The sequence below is a fragment of the Crinia signifera genome, chromosome 4, assembly GCF_055691185.1.
Source record: "Crinia signifera chromosome 4, ASM5569118v1, whole genome shotgun sequence".
Taxonomy (NCBI): Eukaryota; Metazoa; Chordata; class Amphibia; order Anura; family Myobatrachidae; genus Crinia; species Crinia signifera.
This window is the reverse complement of record NC_139220.1, coordinates 212,150,993-212,170,813: the sequence shown is the minus strand read 5'-3', so window position 1 is coordinate 212,170,813 and position 19,821 is coordinate 212,150,993. Positions and strand designations below refer to the sequence as shown.

At 42.7% G+C, this 19,821-nt stretch overlaps 1 protein-coding gene across 1 annotated transcript; it reads left to right on the top strand.

The window, feature by feature from the left end:
* Positions 1-1,452: 1,452 nt before the first annotated feature.
* On the top strand, positions 1,453-15,712 carry LOC146072527 (cathepsin L-like proteinase). The gene is made up of 8 exons (XM_083179745.1): positions 1,453-1,511; positions 3,391-3,499; positions 4,746-4,888; positions 7,743-7,931; positions 9,498-9,680; positions 11,187-11,346; positions 12,855-12,972; positions 15,408-15,712. Exons 2-8 carry the CDS (start codon positions 3,397-3,399, stop codon positions 15,508-15,510), a joined length of 999 nt encoding a protein of 332 aa, XP_083035871.1. The 5' UTR covers positions 1,453-1,511; positions 3,391-3,396; the 3' UTR covers positions 15,511-15,712.
* The last annotated feature ends 4,109 nt before the right edge of the window (positions 15,713-19,821 follow it).

Sequence of the window (19,821 nt, the reverse complement as noted above, 5' to 3'; positions counted from 1 at the left end):
TTAAAATCTCCTCAAGCCTTCCCACCATTCTAATACCGAGCACCCCTGCCCCCTCCTCGTTCAGGTGTAATCCGTTGCGGAAAAAGAGATGGTGCCTGACCGGTCACACTGCCCATTAACCCAGATCTAGGGGGGTAGCTAATTCCCCATCCCATCCAACTCTGTGAGAGAATAGTGAAAAAGACCTTTAGATCCATAAGAAAATTACACTTCTTTATTTGAAATAAAGTGCCAAGCATTTTTCCATCATTCTATTGGTATTGTTATTTTTCATGTAATGTAGGACAAAATAGGGGCTGCATTATTTATTTGCAGCAACTTGTAATACAGTAGGTGTAGATGCGATAAGAATATATAGGATTCCACATCATACATACAGTATGTGCATGCACTTATTATCTGTGCTGGATACATGTATGCCCTGCAAATTTGAGCACATAAATTTTATACATTTTATTGTTACGGACATGTCCTAAATTAAACCATGTATCTTATCACAATTGTACTGTAGGCTTAACTGCTGTCAGTTATCTGTTTGTACAGTGGACCGGTCTTGATTGCTGGTTTAGAGATAATGCTGATAACATTATAGATGTCATTTGAAAGCATATATATAGATACTGTATAACTTGATCTGTTTATGTACAGCTTTTAACACTCACTGCTTGACGCACAACCTTCAGGTCAGTTTCCTTCAAAAATAATTGTACATATCATGCCTTTGGGTTTGCTGAACAGCCAGTATGTACTATATTCAAGTGAGATCTGTGTGTGATATTAGCACTAGGGGTCACATTGCAATCCTTTCATCTGAACTCATTAATGAGTATCCGCAAGATCAGGGGCTCTGTATGGAACCCATCCCTGCGATGTACTCACTAAGCTGCTTGGGCAGAAGGGGGTCTGCGCATTGGTGGTCAGCCAGACTGCACAGTGGTGTCTTCTGGGGTCATCTACGTGATGTGTTGCCTACTAAAAATGGGAGTGAACTGCAAATATTAAGCATCCCCCAAATGTACGAAGGAGAGACCACAGCAGGTTTATATGGGGAATGCGATTTACCAATATCCAGAATGTATAACATTCTTTATATAGGTCCTCACAACGAGTGCCATCTAAAAATGCAGTGACTTTACATTCCAGATATTGATAAATTGGCAGCAGTTAATATTTTGGACTAACCCTCAAAAATGTGTGTGTGTGTGTGTGTGTGTGTGGGGGGGGCATAGACATTTGGGCACTAGATGGAATTGTTCCATTGATATTTACAGTATAACTGATGTCTCAGAATCAGAGCTCCTGCTATTGCTTCCAGTGCAGAATGTTGTCTTTGCTATTACATTGCAAAGCAAATAATTCACTAAAAATTGCAGGACGTGTACTGTATAAGCCAATAAATGAAATAATATAAATAATTTGCTACATAACTTATATGATTTCTTTTCTTTCTAGTCTACACTTGACTCTTCTATTTGTATTTTCCAGTGGACTCTGTAAAATCCTGTTCAATACTCAGGCAAGTTATCCTCACGGTGCGCAGAATGATTTCCCCAGTGATTAGCGGCCGGGGCGATGTATTAACAGCTGCCCAGGCATTAAATTGCTTCGCCAGCTCAGGGCTAGCGTTGTCCTATCCCCCACTGTGTGGACAACGCTAGCCCTGCTTCTGGCTTGGGCTGCGCTGGAGATCTCACGGCTTTAGCGAGATCTCGCGCATGCCCAGAAAGCGGGCCGGGGGGGAAGCGGCGAGTGTTCATGCGTGGGGCATCGGGGAAGCCAATAAGGAGAGCCGTTCACCTGGGCATAACCGCTCTCCTTATCAGCTCGGGGGGGGGGTTAATATGTCTGCCTATAATGTTTGCCCGCTTCTCCACGCTATGCTGGAGAAGCGGGACTCGTTATTTAAAAAACTTTATAGGCAGTCTGATACATCTGCCCCAATGCATGTGAAAAATAAATAGGTGTCCCTTTAGTGTGTTCTTATCAATGGTATCCAATTCATAGGTTGACAGGGTCTAGGATGGTCATTGCCATATGGCCGACAGGCAAAAGGTCGACAAAGATAGTCGATGCAAGCAAAAGGCCGTTGTGACAATTGTCAATGCGTGAAAGGGTTGACAGGGGTTTTTGGGGATTTTTTTTTATACTTCATACCATCCACATGGACTCTGATTGGGAATGATTAAGTGCGCTGAACACAGCGGGGCAACTTGACGGGAGCATGGTGAGCAAAACAAGTAATGCAGGGGGACGCGGTACACTGCTGTAATTTTGAATACATGTGATGAAATCTACAAATTGACAAAAAAGAACATGAAAAACTCATGTCAATCTTTTATGTGGAGACTTTTGTCTACGACGTTTTGATTGTGGACCTAGTCACTTTCAACCCCTAAGACCATAACCACTCAGATGTCCGCTGAGCAACAAAACCATTCAGAATCAGAATCAGCTTTCTTTGGCCAGGTATACTTGCATATACTTGGAAATTTTTGTGGTAACAGTGCAGCAATAAGCAGAGAACACAGGGGGGAAAGATAAGAGAGGCATAACATACAGCACATACATTTCACGTATATAGAACAGTTCAAGTTAGAATTTGTCACGTTCAGTATTGTTTAGTTGGTGGATAGCTATTGGGAAAAAACTTTTTGTAGTTCTTGTCGTAATTTAATATTACTTACATTGTGAGCCGGTGTAAACTGCCCAAAACACAACTTTTCAGGGGATATCGGCAAATTGTGGATAACCGAAGGGCCGCAGCAGATATACAGTCTTTAAAGGTTTCCATGGGTAATACAATGCTGTTAGGTTTACCAGTTTGGGCCCCGCAGCTAATGCCATCTGAAGATGGCGTTAGCTGCTGTAGCTTGTGGGCTACAGATCCGGCACCCTCCTCAGCAATGGCTGCTGTGCATACTTGATTTACCACCTGATTCTCTGGTAATATTATACATTATAATTATTATTAGCAGTTTCTTATATAGTGCAGCAAATTATGTTGCGCTTTACAATGGGAAACAGTAAAAAACAAACTGGTTAGTTAAAGTTCGTTATAGAGGTAGAAAGGCCCTGCCCGCTAGCTTACAATCTATTTAAACAGATGTCATACCTTACCTTTATACATTATTACCTTACATGTAGTATGTTTATTTGATATTTTGCTGAGACTAGGAATAGGATTTCCCTTCAAAAGTCAAAAACATACAAACTGTGTATCAAAAAATAAATGTAACAAAATACTACAGTTCTCAGTGAGCAATATAGATAATTATCAACAATGCAAAGTACTTACACAGGAAAACGTGCCTTTTATCGTTATAAATAAAATGTATCCTATTTATTGTGACATCAAGTAACATATTGGTTTAATTTGCTGGTAAATGTCACTTCAGGATGCATGTGGATAAGCAGCTGTGCATGTTGGCTGCTATCATCATATGTGCCTCTGCCTCACACTTCCTCGACCAAGAGTGGGATACATGGAAATCCAAATATGGTAATATTCCGTATTATTTATGCATGTATGGGTGTGTGTGTGTGTATGATTAGGGTTATAGGCTGCTGGGGTGTGTGTGTGTGTATGGTTAGGGTTATAGGCTGCAGAGTGTGTGTATGGTTAGGGTTATAGGCTGTGGGGTGTGTGTATGGTTTTGGTTATAGGTTGCGGGGTGCATACCTCCCAACTGTCTTTTTTCATGGGACCATCCCGGGATTTTGGGGTGGTTCCCAGGATGGCCCCAGTATCCCGCGGTGTGGGGGGGGGGGGGGCAGTTGGAAGTCCTCCCAGCCTGAACGGAACGGAATAGGTGCTGTGCACAGCATCTATTCAGCATTGTAGATGAACAGGAAATGGGGGCGTGGCCTGAGGATGCATCATCCCGCAATGACATGCCCCTTTTTGGGTGCTTGCGCGAGTGTCCAGTTTTCAACTTAACAAAAGTTGGGAGTTATGAGGTTGTGTGTGTATTGTTAGGGTTATAGGCTGCAGGGTGTGTGTGTGTGTGTGTATGGTTAGGTTTCTAGGCTGCGGGGTATGTGTCTATGGTTAGGGTTTTAGGCTGCGGGGTGTGTGTGTGAGTATGGTTAGAGTTATAGGCTGCGAGGTGTGTGTATTGTTAGGGTTATAGGCTGTGGGTGTGTGTGTGTGTGTATGGTTAGGGTTATAGGCAGTGGGGTGTGTGTATGGTTAGGGTTATAGGCTGTGGTGTGTGTGTGTGTGTGTGTATGGTTAGGGTTATAGGCTGCGGGGGGTGTGTGTGTGTGTGTGTGTGTGTGGTTAGTGTTAAAGGAAAGCGATGTCATGACGGTGTACGTCATGATGCCGCACTTGTCCAGTGACTCGCACATGCGCAGTCAAATTTTCAGCTACAGCAGGCTAGGAAAAACGGGAGAAATGTCCGCAATGCAGGAGGCCGGCGGCCATGTTCCCAAAGCCGCGGCCATATTCTTAAAGCCGCGGCCAGCGCCAATAATCATACAGTGGCTAATGGGACTCAAATTCGGCTCACCTGGCCATCGGCCCTTCTGGCATTTGCCAGAAGGCCAGTCCAGCCCTGGGAATAGTGGAGTACAGTAGAATACTTTCACAGATAAGCATTCCTCAATGTCATTTGACCCACTGTAACAGTAATTGTATTTAACAGATATATAAAAAGTGTGATGTAATCAGTATACTGAGAAAATATAGATGCAATCCTTTAACTACTGGTTGTATATACAGTAATACAGTACATTTTATGCAGAAAAGAAATACGTCACTGCATATGATGAGCAGTTTCGGAGGGAAGCTTGGGAGGAGACCTGGCATAAGGTGCAGAAACACAACCAAATGTTTGAACAGGGTCTCACTAAATATACCATGGCCATGAACCAGTTTGCTGATTTGGTGAGTATATATATTTCAACCATCTTTTTAAAGAATGCACTTAACTGTTTACAAGAGGTCAACCACTATTGGACTTGACACATCAAAAGGTCGACATAAGCAAAAGGTTGACATGTAAAAAGGTCAACATATAGGTTGACATGGGCACCTTATAAGTGTACCATGTCCCTTGCATTGCACGCATGCTTAGGGCACGGTGCATCGCTGCACTACGCCCCAATATTTTATTCTCACTCTTTGCCCACTGGGATGGAAGGAAAAATACTCATGTCAACCTTTTTCCATGTCGAGCTAATGCATGTCAACCTTTTTCTTGTTTGAAAACTAGTCTGCTACCTTCTGTGTTTGTGCATGTGCGAGAAAGAGGTGTATTTTCAGTCTTTGCCAGCAGATGGCAGTGTTTCAGAGACTCACGGACACTAGACATATATATAGATATATATCTATATCTATATGATAGTAGCTGGATATGATCATCCTTGTAATGCACTTAATATATTATCTGTGTTTTCTGTTACACAATCAAATGGTTTGTTGGCTTACAATTATGTGTCACAAAAATCCCAGTGATTGTGACAATTCTATTTGTATGTACTATTAAAGCAAACATTTACAAAATTAGTGACAGTTCTCTTTTTTATGTGTGCACAAACGTAGTTACAATAAAGGGAAAAATGTGCACTCTTACATTATATATTAATTTCAGTGTTTCTCTAACTCGGTCCTCAGGATCCCACACAGGCCATGTTTTCCAGGTCACCTAAGAATGCTTTCAAAAATAGGGGGAAAAAGGAAGCAGGTGCACTTTTAAAATTATTACTACCTAAAATTAAAATAAATATTACAATTAAATATAACATAAGAGGTTATTAGCATACATTCGGCCAAAGCTATGGGCCTACCCACCAACATCCAGGGTGCCTCGAAACAGTGAAAGAACAAAATAATGCGTGACTGAAAGTTTGCGCTGGAGCAGCTATGAGTAGTCTCTGGAACTCAGTCAGACCTACACCCGAGGTCGTTAGAATAGAGCAAAAAAAGGAAGGGTTTGAGTTCCACAGAGCTGAATTTAAATACATAAAATGGTGTGAGCTAATAATGAACAAATCAATGTGCACAAAACAAGAAAATACTTCCCTTACACGGAAGGGAAGTACTTTCTTGTTTTGTGCACATTGATTTGTTCATTATTAGTTCACACCATTTTATGTATTTAAATTCAGCTCTGTGGAACTCAAACCCTTCCTTTTTTGATCCAGGGTACCTCATTGGCCAAGTCCCTAACATTGTGGGGTGCAAGATACCCTCAAACAGCCCATCCAAAACCCCTCAAGGGAATCACACAAATGAAAGATAGCGGTGAAGTGTTACAAAGTATGAGGGGAGTGAAAGCAGTTGCCCATTTATTTTTGCTTCTACTAAAGACCTTGAACAGTACATCTTGAAAGCCCAGTCTGCTGTAAAATCTTTGCCTGGGAGAAATGTTGCTGATGCAGTATAACTACCTTGTGTCTTGTTGCTGTCTTCAACAACTTCATATTTGTAGCAAAGTTTGTCTTTTCCATTCAAAATTTTAAACCTCTTACACAGCTGTTTCTGTTTCAGTTAATTACTGTGTTTCAACCTACATATAAAAATGATGATCATTGTCACTTGTTTTGTAATATGAGTTAATCAATCATACACCTGACTATAATCATACAAACTCCCTAACATTGTGTAAGTGCACCTAGAAAACTTATGCTCTTATTGAAGCAAAGGGTTTCACACCAAATATGTATTTCAATAAACTATATATTGCATTTTGTTTATGGAAAAATAAACTGTTAACACTTCTTTTTTTGAAAGAATTCTTACTTTGCAACATTTTATCCACACCTACCTAAAGCCCCATAAACACGGGGCGACCATACTGTACTGAGCCGCACAGATCGCTCAGCACACATCACGGCACATATACAGTGCACCCATGATGCGTGCTGAGCGATCTGTGCTCAGCAGAGTTTTGCCTATGCTTATAAGCAAAACCCTGCGATCTTAGCAGGAAAGACAGTGCATGCGGGTGATGGCGACACGTGGGTCCTCCATTTCTAAGGGATCTAGTCATATCGCTTAGAAATGAGGCCATGTGTATGCCCCTTAAAACTTTTGCACAGTATTGTACATTTGTAAATACAATGATACTAAACAAGGATAAAAAATCCATAATTTGATCATTGAAAAAAAAAAAACATCAACTTTGGCAACATTTTTGGAAAATATAGGCTTATATACTTAAATAAACTTTACAGATATCCATACATTCTACTATATAATCTTCTTTAACTGTATAACCCATAAATATACTATTCTTATACTACTTGCAAGACTTCTCAGTTCTGCAAGATGATGAGCCAGCAGCAGGGGGCAGTCCTAAGGATCACCCATTATTCCCTGCTGGATGGGAGGAGGAGAAGGCAGAGGAGTGCATTACAGTCAGCAGCCATGGCAGGTGGGCACGCAAATCTATTATTGCCCATCACAGCTGCTCACCCACATGTAGGCAGTGCCTGTTGCCAGTAAAGGGCTGGAAAGCCACAGCTTCTAGGATTCTCCGAGCACAGATGGAGGCTGGCCAGGTGGGCCAAACTTAACAGCTCAGTAGCTTGTGACCAAAGAAAGCAAGGTCTGAAATGGTCAAATGAAATGAGACCATACCAGGGAAGTAGTTATGGATATATGTTAAAGGATAACAGCTCCTATAAAAGTGCATCTGTGAAGAAAATAAATTAAATTTTTAATACATCTGTTCATTATATGTACCGTAATATACCGTACATAATTATGGTTTTATTTTTTCATTGTTTCCATTCAGACACCAGTGGAACGTAACTCCAAGAATTGCCTTTGCAGGAAAAACCGTTTGCAGGCCAAGAAAAATATTCCCGTTCAAATTTATCCCAAAAATCAAAATATACCAGAATCAGTTGATTGGAGGGATTCAAAATGTGTCACAGAGGTTAAAAACCAAGGATCGTGTGGATCCTGCTGGGCATTTTCAACGGTAAAGCAACATTATATCTGCATAGGAGTCATGTAATTAACAGTAGACACATAATAATTGCTCTTTACATAGTTATAAAAAGTATACTAACTCATTCTTGGGAGGCCATGTTCAGCTCCCTCACTTACCTTCTGTCAGGTTCACATTTCTCCAGTGCTATTAAGGAAGAGGACACATACACGCACACCATCTCTAGAGCTTATAACTGTGCAGCCCTGTCCTTCTGTAAATAAACCACCTGAAAAACAGCACCGCTAACACTTTATAAAGGGAGGGGACTACCGCACAGAGGTGTACAGTCTGTGATGGACGAATTGGCAACCGAGTCTTGGGGCCCAGTATAATAGGTGTCTTAATGAAAATTACTGTGCATCGGGATTTAACTGCTAATCTGAAAAATGTGCTGCACCCTTTTCCCGTGTCACTCAGTCTCTTGTCAATGATGACCTAGTGCATGTCGACCTTTGGCCTGTCGACCATTAGCGGTCGGCCTAATCACGAATTACCACATTTTCATGGGGAGGCGCATGAAGTGATGGGCGTTCCCATGGGCTCGACTCCAGTCTGTGGCCAGACGTTTCCCACCCACACCGCTCTGTGCAAATGGGTGGGCGACTATCTAAGTCACTGCATCCGCTCGCACAGATGGCCTACACATGCATATATGCGCATGCCCATCCCATCAACATCGCTCACCGTCACGAATTTGCAATGGTGAGAATAGATCAGAATGACCTCCTAATCTCTGAATTGGATGTGCACTGAAACCCATTGTTTTTTCTGGTGCAGTGTGGTGTAACCCTGTGTATGTGTCAGTGTGTGTTGCTGCAGTGCGGTGTGACCCCATATGCAGCTGCAGTGGAATTTGTAGAAGTGGCACTGTATGATGCAATACGAATCAGGGACACTACTGTGTTGTGCAAAGTGAAATGGTACTAATAGGTGGCCATGCCCCTTCCCATGAAGCCACACCCTAAATTTTGCACTACCCCTTTTTTCTAATATTGGGGTGGGAGGGAACCAATTTCCTTTCTGACACAGGGCACCAAAATGTCTAGTTACGGCACTGGTTGACAATGATATGTCTAGTGTTCTAGTTTTCTGCTGTATTCTTTGTAATGGCCTGGTCATTGCAGTCAATGATTTACTATTTAAAGTGGGTGATTGGTGGGGTGACTGCTGTATCCCCAGACATCCCCTGCATTCAACGTTGAGATACAGGTGTATGATATACAATGTACTCTGCAATTTTTGTCTCTGGTGTTGTTAAATCTTATAGTTGTCTTCGCACTAAATTATGACTGTCAGTGCAATTTTTGTACGATTTTCGTGGTACTGCGTTGTGACAAACTGTAATACACAGTTACCCAATTTGTTATATTCCATTTAAAGTATATGGCTGATAATGCAGTGGAAACTGTGCACCTATAAAATACATTTTTCCACTGTTTCTATGGTGACAATTAGCCACAAAATCTATTTACAATGCATGACACCTGTGGAAATTCACTATTTTTTCCCATTGTACAAAAGTATACCCTCTAAGTCTGCAATCTATGTTTACAGGTGGGTGTGATTGAGACACATCTTTGCACCAAGAATAAGGAGCTACTTGTGCTAAGTGAACAGCAGCTTGTAGACTGTGATGGTGGAGATAGGGGCTGCTGTGGAGGAATCCCAACAAATGCTTTGGACTATGTTTCCCGTCATGGTGTCATGCTGGCCAAAGATTATGAGTATTCGGAAAAGGTAGGAACATTTATTTATTGTACAATTATGATCAGCTGTAAGCATGTTGGGTCAATATGTCTATAAATACTGAGATCCTTAGCCATGCATTACTTCATTCATGACAGTCCAGTGTTCAAGAAAAGGGTTTCTGGCCACTGCAACCCAACTATATAGAAATCAAATATCATCTGACAGGACCATGATTAGCAGGCACCTGTATCCAGGGGTGGAACTAGAACTTTGTTCGCCCCATAGCAAAATGTTATTGTTACTGAGTGGTCACACACACACTGGTCCCCAGTACATTCTTCCCAATCGGAAGATTGTCAGGGATAGAGAGGGGGTAGAGAGAGAACATGAGAACAAAAGAGTGTCAGAGAAAGGGGCTGAGATAGAAAGATGGGGGGGGGGTCAGGAAAATAAAGCGATAGAAAGAGAGGGAGGAAGAAGGTGTGAGGGAGAACCAGAAATAGAGGGATCCAGATCCTGCAATGCTTAACTCATCCTTAAATAGTATAAAAGAAAGTCCCAGAAAACCACTGTCTGTCTAAAACCACTGGACAGATTTAGGTATATTAACCCTTGGCCTACCCGGTAAGGGAGCAGAGCAATAATGAATTTAGTGAGTCAAGTTTATCATTGACGTGAATCGCATGTGCTCACGGCTCAGCTCATGCCACAGTATATAAAATTGGGAGGAATGCAGCACAGGGTCGGGTTACTAGTCAAATATATATATATATATATATATCCAAATCTGACACTCATTTCATCTCTCCAACTTGCTTTCGGTGCCAGAAAAAGAAACCAATATGCATCCAATCCCATAAGGAACAAAAGGCACTCAGAAGACGAGAATGCAAAACTGGTGTATTCAAAATAAAGGGAACGTTTCGAGTGGCACTCCTGCTCTCTGTGAGACAACTGCTCCTGGTGCCCCCCTCAATACGGTGCTAAAGAAAGATGGAGGGCAGTGGCACTCAGGAGGCTGGTATAACAAAGTATAACGATTTATTCAAGGTGAAACATCCCTGTGGCTTCTCCCACCTTGAAAATGGGGCAGGGGTAGCCCCGAAACGTCGAACTACGGGGATGTTTCACCTTGAATAAATCGTTATACTTTGTTATACCAGCCTCCTGAGTGCCACTGGCCTCCATCTTTCTATAATATATATATATATATATATATATATATATATATATATATATATATATATATATATATATATATATATATATATAGCATGCGGAATAAGTAGTGGCACTCTACAGGCTTTGCATAAAGTATTTTCTTTATTCCTATATATGTGTGTGCATGTATAAACAATATGATGCAGTTAGCATTACAAGTAAAATATACTCTATGTAGTTACAGGAGCACTACAGTTTAATTCTTAAGCAAACGTAATACACCTGACATTGCTGGAAATCCAATTGTCATGCAAAAGCTGGTTAATTACTGTGGATTAAAATATGTTTGTTGATAAAAAAAAACATGTTTGTTTTCCATGTTATCTTGCTCAGCAATACAACTGTCTATACAAACCAAATGCTGCAATCAAGTTTAATGTGACCAAGTATTATTCTCTGCCTGGAGAAGACACTATGGCATCAACTGTGGCTCTTGATGGACCGATTGTAATTGGAATTGATGCAAGTAGTGACTTTCAGTTGTACAAAAGTGGTAAGTTACATTGTGTAAGAGAAAATGATAACCTTGAATTACTTTGTTGACCAGCTTCTCAAAAGCTCAACAAAATCCCACTCATATAGCTATGGTTCTTGTAAGAATGTCTATATTTAATTTCACTGTTTGGGCTTGCCTCTTCCCATATTTCACGGCTACCAGAAACCCCAGGCACAGACTCTGTTGCTTACCTGTCCGTGGACTCTCCAAATCACCTGTAGCTTAGGAAACGGACAGCTTCAATCAATGGCAGACATGAATGGGGAAATTTACTAAGGTGGGAGTATAGATGGATCTTCTAGAAGGTGCTAAATAAGAAGAAGGAGAGTATATTCTCATTGGTTGTCCATAGCAACATCCCATGTGAAATAGAACTCCCATTTTAGTAAATGTTCTACATTATATAATTTCTCAATCTGCATATGTTCATTTTTATTTTGTACCTATTAATGCAGATTTGTTTTCATTATATTTACCTTGGGGTTTTTTTATAATCTTTTTATGATACATATACACAAGCATAAAATAATACACATGTAGTTACAAGTAACAAACACAATGACATAAAAACACTAAAAATCATCTTCCTAACATTAAAACACTAGACAAGCATTTATATAGGGGTAAAAAAAAAAACCCACAAAAGGAGAAAACCCCAAGTAGAATACATATTAGTACTTTGCATGTAGGATCATTTTTATGTGTACAGGGCATAGCGAGACAGATTCATATCCCCCCTTGAGTAAGGTTTCTCTTAACCCACTTTTTTCCCTTTTGGCCTCTATTACAGTCACTGCTAGGTACGAAAAGCTATTACAGTGTTTAGTTATTATCTGGTCTTATACCATTTGGCTTCCATTCTATCAGGGTAAAGCAGGTCTTGATCTTCTCTTGGACTTGTGGAGATAGGGCAGGGGCAGATTGGGGTGGACAACCAACCCGGGAAAATTCTGGAACCAGCCCTAATGGGGGGCGAGGTCTGTCGAGGGGCGGAGTCTGATATATATGCAGTGGTCGAAGTGGAAATAATAAAATAGGGGTATTTAAAAGTGAAGGATGTAATAATGCACACGCACTCTGGAAAAGGGGGTGTAGCAACACAAAAGGGGGTGTGTCCTTAAGTGTAGTGTACCACCCCATAGCTCCCTTACCACAGCCTAATCCTAACCGCCGTACCACACCACCTAAACCTAACCTCTTCACCCCACAGCATAATCCTAACCTATCCTTTTAAGTAACTAGCCCTCCCACCACGCAGCTGAACCCTAATCTTCCACCTGACCCATATCCTAACCTAACCCTAATCCCAGCCCTAGGGCATGAATTTAACTCCCCACTCCCTCCATCCCTGGCAGTCGGGATTCTGGTATCCTTGTTGATGTCAGGCTTCCTGTTCTCCTGGTGGCAGTTGGGATGCGAATGTTGCTATTGTGAAACACATTGTATCAGTAATGATTAATAGTATCAATAATAATTAATACTAATGCTAATAATGTGCATATCAGGTGTCTTTACTGGGGAATGTACTCAAAGCCCAACTCATGCTGTCATTATTGTGGGATATGGAACAGAGCATGATGAAAAGGACAATAAGAATATAGATTACTGGATCATAAAAAACAGGTATGTATCTTAATGCAAATGTTCTCAACAAACAAGAAAGGATTATTGTGGAAATACTATATTCCCACTAGATGGCATTGTCACACTCAACAGAATCTTTCAATAAGAAGCTTTGGAAAAGTAGTTGTACTTATAATTATTTAATAGACCATGGTGTGCATGATAAAATAAGAAATGCGCATTTCACATATAAATTATACACTCAAATATGACATACAGGACAAACAACATATAACATATAGTAGGCTAGACACGGGCTGGCTATGAGGCTGTTTAGCTGCATGTATTATTCTATGAGACAATAAATTTGGCTGTGAGCAAATATTTACCAGTCCACAGTGAATAGTCCCACTTGTATCTCAGGGTACAGGTCCCAGATCCTATATCCGAGCAAAAACTACCGAGAATTATTCACAATACAATTTGTTCAGCGGCTTCCATCCAGCTGAGGAAGCCGCTGAACAAAATAGAGGCGGAGAAACGCGTTCTGGAGCCTGCTCTGCCCAGATTATTGCCAGTCGCCATCACTGTGTGGATTACAAATATCCCAATTGGGATTGGACACTTAAGGGGACGGAACCAGCACCTGGAGCTGAACTCCTATACTAAAGGAGTGGACATCCACTGCAAAAATTCTCGGCAGTTCTTGCTCGGATATAGGATTATTATTTATGCACACCTTATTGATATGGCACTGGCCATGGTTGGGACTAGAGAAGATGACACCAGGACAAGCATTTGGGCCCCAACATGTGGTTAAAATGAACAAATCCCACGCATTAAGGGCCTGATTCTGATCTGCTCGATAAACTGAGAAGCTTGCAGCTTACCGAGCAGTTGTAGGGCTGCCACGCCGAACCCCCGCCGTCGTATCCCTCGCATGTGCCTGCAGCACGAGAACTGCTTCGATGGTCAGCGACCATCGAATGATTTCATACTGATTTAATACTGCCCTTGCAAATATAAGTCAGTGGAGACTGACTTATATTTGCAGGCAGCGGTACGAAGACAGGGCGGGCGGCTGACGTCATATGACCACCAACCCCCATCACCCCTGTATGAGTGCCATGATGACTGTGCAGGTCAGCTATGGCGCCCCCGCAGAAGTCCTGCACATGTGTTTATTCTCATATTCCCAGAGGCTTACCATCGGTCCCCCATGCAACATGTTGGGGACTGATGGAACCAAAACCTAAATAAGCAGCAAATTATGGCCCACAATTAATATAATCGGGTGACTTCACACAAGGTCAGCAGAATAGATACCAATAGGATGTTCAGTTGAATTAAAGGTAAATTTGACACAATGAAAACTTGCATGAAGTTATTATCTTTCCAAACCACTGTGTTTTTGGGCATCATTAGGCAATGCCCTCTTAAAATGCACATTGGGTAGTTGACCAGGTCCCCACAATTCTAGGCACCTTTAAGCAGGGGTGGCAGATGATACTTGGGCTGGTGCCTATGGAGCTCTTTAAGAGGTGGGTAGAGAATGTGAATTACGCACAATCAGCCAGGCAGCATTCTCTACCTAAACTACAGTAGGTGCTCTACTTTCTTTATTGTAGCATTCTCTACCTGTTTCCCAGCCTGCAGCCAGACAGTAAATGACTGTCAGCATGGTGATTGCTGGATGGCTGGAGCTATCTACCAATCAGAGTACTGCCAGCCATTCACTGTATGGAAGCATGTGAGAGATGGCGCAGGTCCGCAGGAGGGGTAAGTTATGATTTGTTTTTCTTATTTATTCCTGTGAATGGGTGCTTAGGGGCCGCAGTGCATTGCTTTGCCCAAGGCCTACAATGCTGTTTTCAATACATGGCCCTGCTGTTAGAATTAGCTACAGCCAGGAATGTGGGATGCTTTACAGAGTGCCAGGCAGATATTTTATGCAAAGGCTGCTGATAGAGTCACATAGGAACTCGCATACTGTTAAAGTATGCGCACAGAAAGTGTCTGTCATTAGTCATATAATTAGGGATGTCAATTTATTTTTACATATTTATAAACAATATAGTGCATACACAGATCTATCACACAGGGAAACCTCTGCAGGCTGTCATTTCACTCCAGAGAAATAAGCAACATATTTACAGTCCAGGTATTATCTCAGTCCATGATAAATGAACAGGTGTGCATCAATTACATCTAATTATGCAGTATGGAATACACATGATGATGATTATGAGGATAACGATGAGCTTTTCACCTGACACCTAAGCACCATTTGCAAATTGAAATACCCTTTTCTGTGACATAAACACTAGAAGCAGCATTAGTCTTTCAGGAAATCCTTAATAAATACTATGGACCTCAAAGGGTCACTTGCAGATGAGAACTAGAATCCCATATTCTGAATTTCTGTATTTGATGTTGATTTAGCCAAGTGCTATGTAACAAACAGGATATGTTTTATTTATGTTTTGTTCACACAGCTGGGGCAAGGAATGGGGAGATCATGGCTACATAAAGATGCAGCGTAACGAGAACCTGTGTGGGATAACAACGATGGCAGCCTCCCTGGATTTGGTACACTAGTTACCTACTCTCTCATATAATCAAGAAAAGTCAATGACTGTTCTAAAATTCCCAATTTTATCAAGATAATCCTTGTTACCATGGCTACATGTATTTGAGTATTGCTGTAGATTTGTCATTAAAGATATGACCTGCATCAACTGATGGCTATATGCATTGGTAACAAATTTGTTTATAAATAATAAAAAAAATATATATATAAGCATTGTTTAAATCTTCTTTACCATTATCATTGGGTGGGTGTTCTGGGGGGTTGGATATGGGATCCCGATGCTTACCATGCCAGCGGGCAGAAGACATGCCGATGGTCAGGATTCGACACCCAGTATGTAAGTATACTAACACTATACCCCACCTTCCCTAACTCTCCCTACCTGCTGCCTAATACTAAAGGTGCATACACACCGGCATTTATCGCTGGCAATATGGTCGCTGAGCGACCATATTGCCAGCGATTGGAGTGTGCACCAGCAATAAATCGCCAGGTGTGCGCTCCCGTTTTTAGCCCCCTTATGATCGCTGGTCGCAGGAGCTTCCCTGCGTGTACACACCTTAACCCACCTCTTTTTGTGACTAACTCTAACCGTGCCCCCTTAGTGCCTAACCCTCATTTCTTAGTACCTATCCCTGACCATACTCCCTTAATTTATAACCTGCCTTCTTAGTGCCTAACCCTAATCCTACCCCCTTAGTGCCTAACCCTAATCATGCCCCTTTAGCGCCCAACCAAAACCCTTCCTTCTTCGTGTCTTCAGGACACATTCTGCGATCTGTTAAAATTGGCAAAATCATTAAAAACATTGGGGCAGATGTATTAAGCCTGGCGAAGAGATAAACTGGAGATAAAGTGGAGAAAAAGTGGAAGGAGATAACACACCAGCCAATCAGCAGTGTTTGAAATATGACAGTTGGAAGCTGATTGGCTGGTGCGTTATCTCCTTCCACTTTTTCTCCACTTTATCTCCAGTTTATCTCTTCGCCAGGCTTAATACATCTGCCCCATTGTCCTTTGTCTACCCAGCATAAGATGAACTGCTTCTGCTGTTTACTTTCCACAGATATCACGGTACAAATTATATTGATAGACAGTTGTATATAAGGTGCCCATACACGTACAATTTGGTACTTATGTAGTATCTGGGCACCCGATTTTGTGATTGTATGCCTTACCTTAAGGCATACAATCAGATGCGATTCGACGCGATTTTTCGGCAAAATCGCATCAAATCGCATCGAAATTGCATGCGAGATCGCATGCAATTCGATGTGATTTTTCATAGGATTCAATGTTAACAAGGTCCTGTTCATTTCCCCACTATCCAAGTGGGCATAGAGTTGATTTTATATAGCGTGGCGAGCGCAGCAAGCCACCGAGCCCGAAGCGTGGTGAGGGGACGCGGAAAACATTTTTAGTAATCTGCGGCCGCTCGCCACACTTCGGGCACGGTGGCTCACTGCGCTCGCCACACTATATAAAATCAACTCTATGCCCACTTGGATAGTGGGGAAATGAACAGGACCTTGTTAACATTGAATCCTATGAAAAATCGCATTGAGTCGCATCGGATTGCATGCGATCTCACATGCAATTTCGATGCTATTTTCCGACCCGATCTTAAAATCGGGCGCTCAAATACTACATAAGTACCCAATACTTCCATGGGTCTTGAACTAGATCGCATCACACGCAAATCGCAAAGCTAGTTCAAAAAGCACGGGCTGCACAGACTGTGCTGTGCGATGGGATGCATGCAGAAGTGTGCATCGCATGGCACCCTTGCACCGTGTATGGGCACCTTTAGTTCAGATAATGGGGCAGATGTATTAAGCTTTGCGAAGAGATAAACTTGAGATAAAGTGGAGATAAATTGGAAGGAGATAACGCACCAGCCAATCAACTTCCAACTGTCATATTTCAAACACAGCTGATTGGCTGGTGCGTTATCTCCTTCCACTTTATCTCCACTTTATCTCAAGTTTATCTCTTCGCAAAGCTTAATACATCTGCCCCAGTGTATCAAGGATCCCATTTATAATAATGTTGCATTTGTGTCTTTCAAACTCATTTCACTCCTAAAGTTGAGGTTATATTGTATCCATTGTGAAACACTATGGGGGAAATTTACTAAAGGAAATTTGTAAAAAATTGGTGTATTTGTATCCAGAAATACACTTTTTTTTGACATTTACTATCCCGAAAATACAGTAATTCGTATTCGTATTGATAGCACATCAATACGACTACGAATTACCGTATTTTCGGGATAGTAAATGTCAAAAACAAGTGTATTTCTGGATAGAAATACACCACATTTTTTACAAATTTCCTTTAGTAAATTTCCCCCTATAGGTTAATATTTTAATTAACAATTTTGTCAGCTGGATTTTAACAGCATAGTTATTAAAGGGAAGCCCCAGGTAAGAAAATAGTTGATATTTCTTATACAAAAACGTAATAGTAGGGATGTAATGAGAGATGATTTTGGTCCGATTTATCTGCATAAGTGCTAGGCGGACATGTCGGGTATGGGTCATTGGGTCGACATACATTAGGTCGACAGGGCTTAAGTTGACACCTGAAATAGGTCAACATGACTAAGGTCGACAGGGTCAGAAGGTTGACACAAGCATTAGATTGACAATGGGAAGGTCAACAGTCAAAAGGTTGACATGAGTTTTTTGAGACCACTTACCTGGTGCCGAACCCTCTCACCTTCAGGCCATGTCAAACCACGGTCCAGGAAACTGTGGCACCCGGACACGATGGAGCTTCTTCCCGATGGATTCCTCTCCCGGTATTCTTCGCCGTACTGTCAGGAACACAAAAGGGTGGTAAGAGGGCTCCACATTCAATTCACAGAGGGTTGAATGTGGAGGGGGTTATGGGTGGCCGCGACCTGCACCGGCTGGGTGAATGGTCATCATCGGCCGGAGCCTCAGCCACCCAGCTTCACCTATTGGCACTCACGCGCCTAGGTGTTTAGTTTAGGGACTCACACATCCGTGTGCAGTCTCCAAGCCGGTACGTAAGGGAAGGGGAGACAGACAAATCTTAAGACTACTCACTTCCAGGCTCTTGTCACCTTGACGGGCGCTCTCCAGCACCTGTAGGGGAAACACAACCTCCCTATCCTATAACTTTCCCTAACACGGGGCTAACTGACCTACGCTCACTTAACAACATTACATTAAGCTACAGCAGGCATGTCCAAAGGCCGGCCGGGGGCCAATTGCGGCCTGTGCCATCATTTCAAGTGGCCTCCAGCCAGAAGCGGGCGGAGCATCAGATGCAGGATGCACAGCACAGGACCGCAAGGTGGGGTACCGGCGAGCGTGCCTTTACCTTGCTGTCTGCAGCAGTGAGGAAGTGCCAGCCGCCACAATGAGATGTTTTTGGTGGCTTTCGGGTCAGTGTGCGCCCAACCCCTGGACATTCAGAGAAGGGGGGGCAAGCTACGAGACAGAGTGAATGGGTGCAAAGTGGGGAACATACAGTGAAGGAGGGGCAGGCTGGGGGACATACAGAGAAGGATGGTCAGGCAGGGGAATATAATGTGAAGGGGGCAGAGTAGAGGACATACAGCGAATGGGGGCAGGCAGGGGAATATACAGTGAAGTGACAGGCTGGGGGACATGCAGTGAATGGAGGCGCGGTGGGGGACATAAAGTGAATTCGGGCAGAGTGGGGGACCATTCTGATATGATTAATTATTCAAAGAATGTCATGCTGAATGGTCGGCCCCCACACATTTAGAGGCGTAGCGAGGGCCGGCACCGTGCCGGCACCGCCAGCTTGCCTGCTCCATCTCCCCCGCCAGCTCCGTCTCCCCCGCCAGCACCTGTTCCCCCGCCATATCCGGGAGACGTGGTGCTATTTAAAATTCACGTCTCCCGCTGGACCGCTAGCCAATAGGCGCTTGCGGTCCCGCAGCCAATCAACTGGTGGCTGCTGGACTGCGAGCGCCTATTGGCTAGCGCGGTCCAACGGGAGATGTGAATATTAAACAGCAGCACCGTGCGGCGTGCACGTCTCCAGGACACAGCGGGGAGGGGGTGCACCTCAGAGGCTGCCACTGCAATAGCTCACGAGGGGGAGGGGACATGCCCTGGGTCTGCCTCTCGCCATCTTGACCCCAATGTGCTGCAGGAGGGGGCGACAGCTACATGATCTCAATGGGAAGAAAAAGGAAGTTATGATGTGCAATACAGGTTTGTCCTTGAAGACGTTAGTCTCAGTTTTCAAGATGTAAAACAGCATTTTCATATCCACTTAAACCCCCCCCCCCCCCCTTTTTTTTATGTATTTTACAC

Coding starts and splice junctions, on each gene's coding strand:
- LOC146072527 (XM_083179745.1), top strand. CDS start 3,397: ATGCATGTGGATAAGCAGCTGTGCATGTTGGCTGCTATCATCATATGT. Junction 3,500..4,745: donor TACATGGAAATCCAAATATG/GTAATATTCCGT, acceptor CATTTTATGCAG/AAAAGAAATACGTCACTGCA. Junction 7,932..9,497: donor CCTGCTGGGCATTTTCAACG/GTAAAGCAACAT, acceptor CTATGTTTACAG/GTGGGTGTGATTGAGACACA.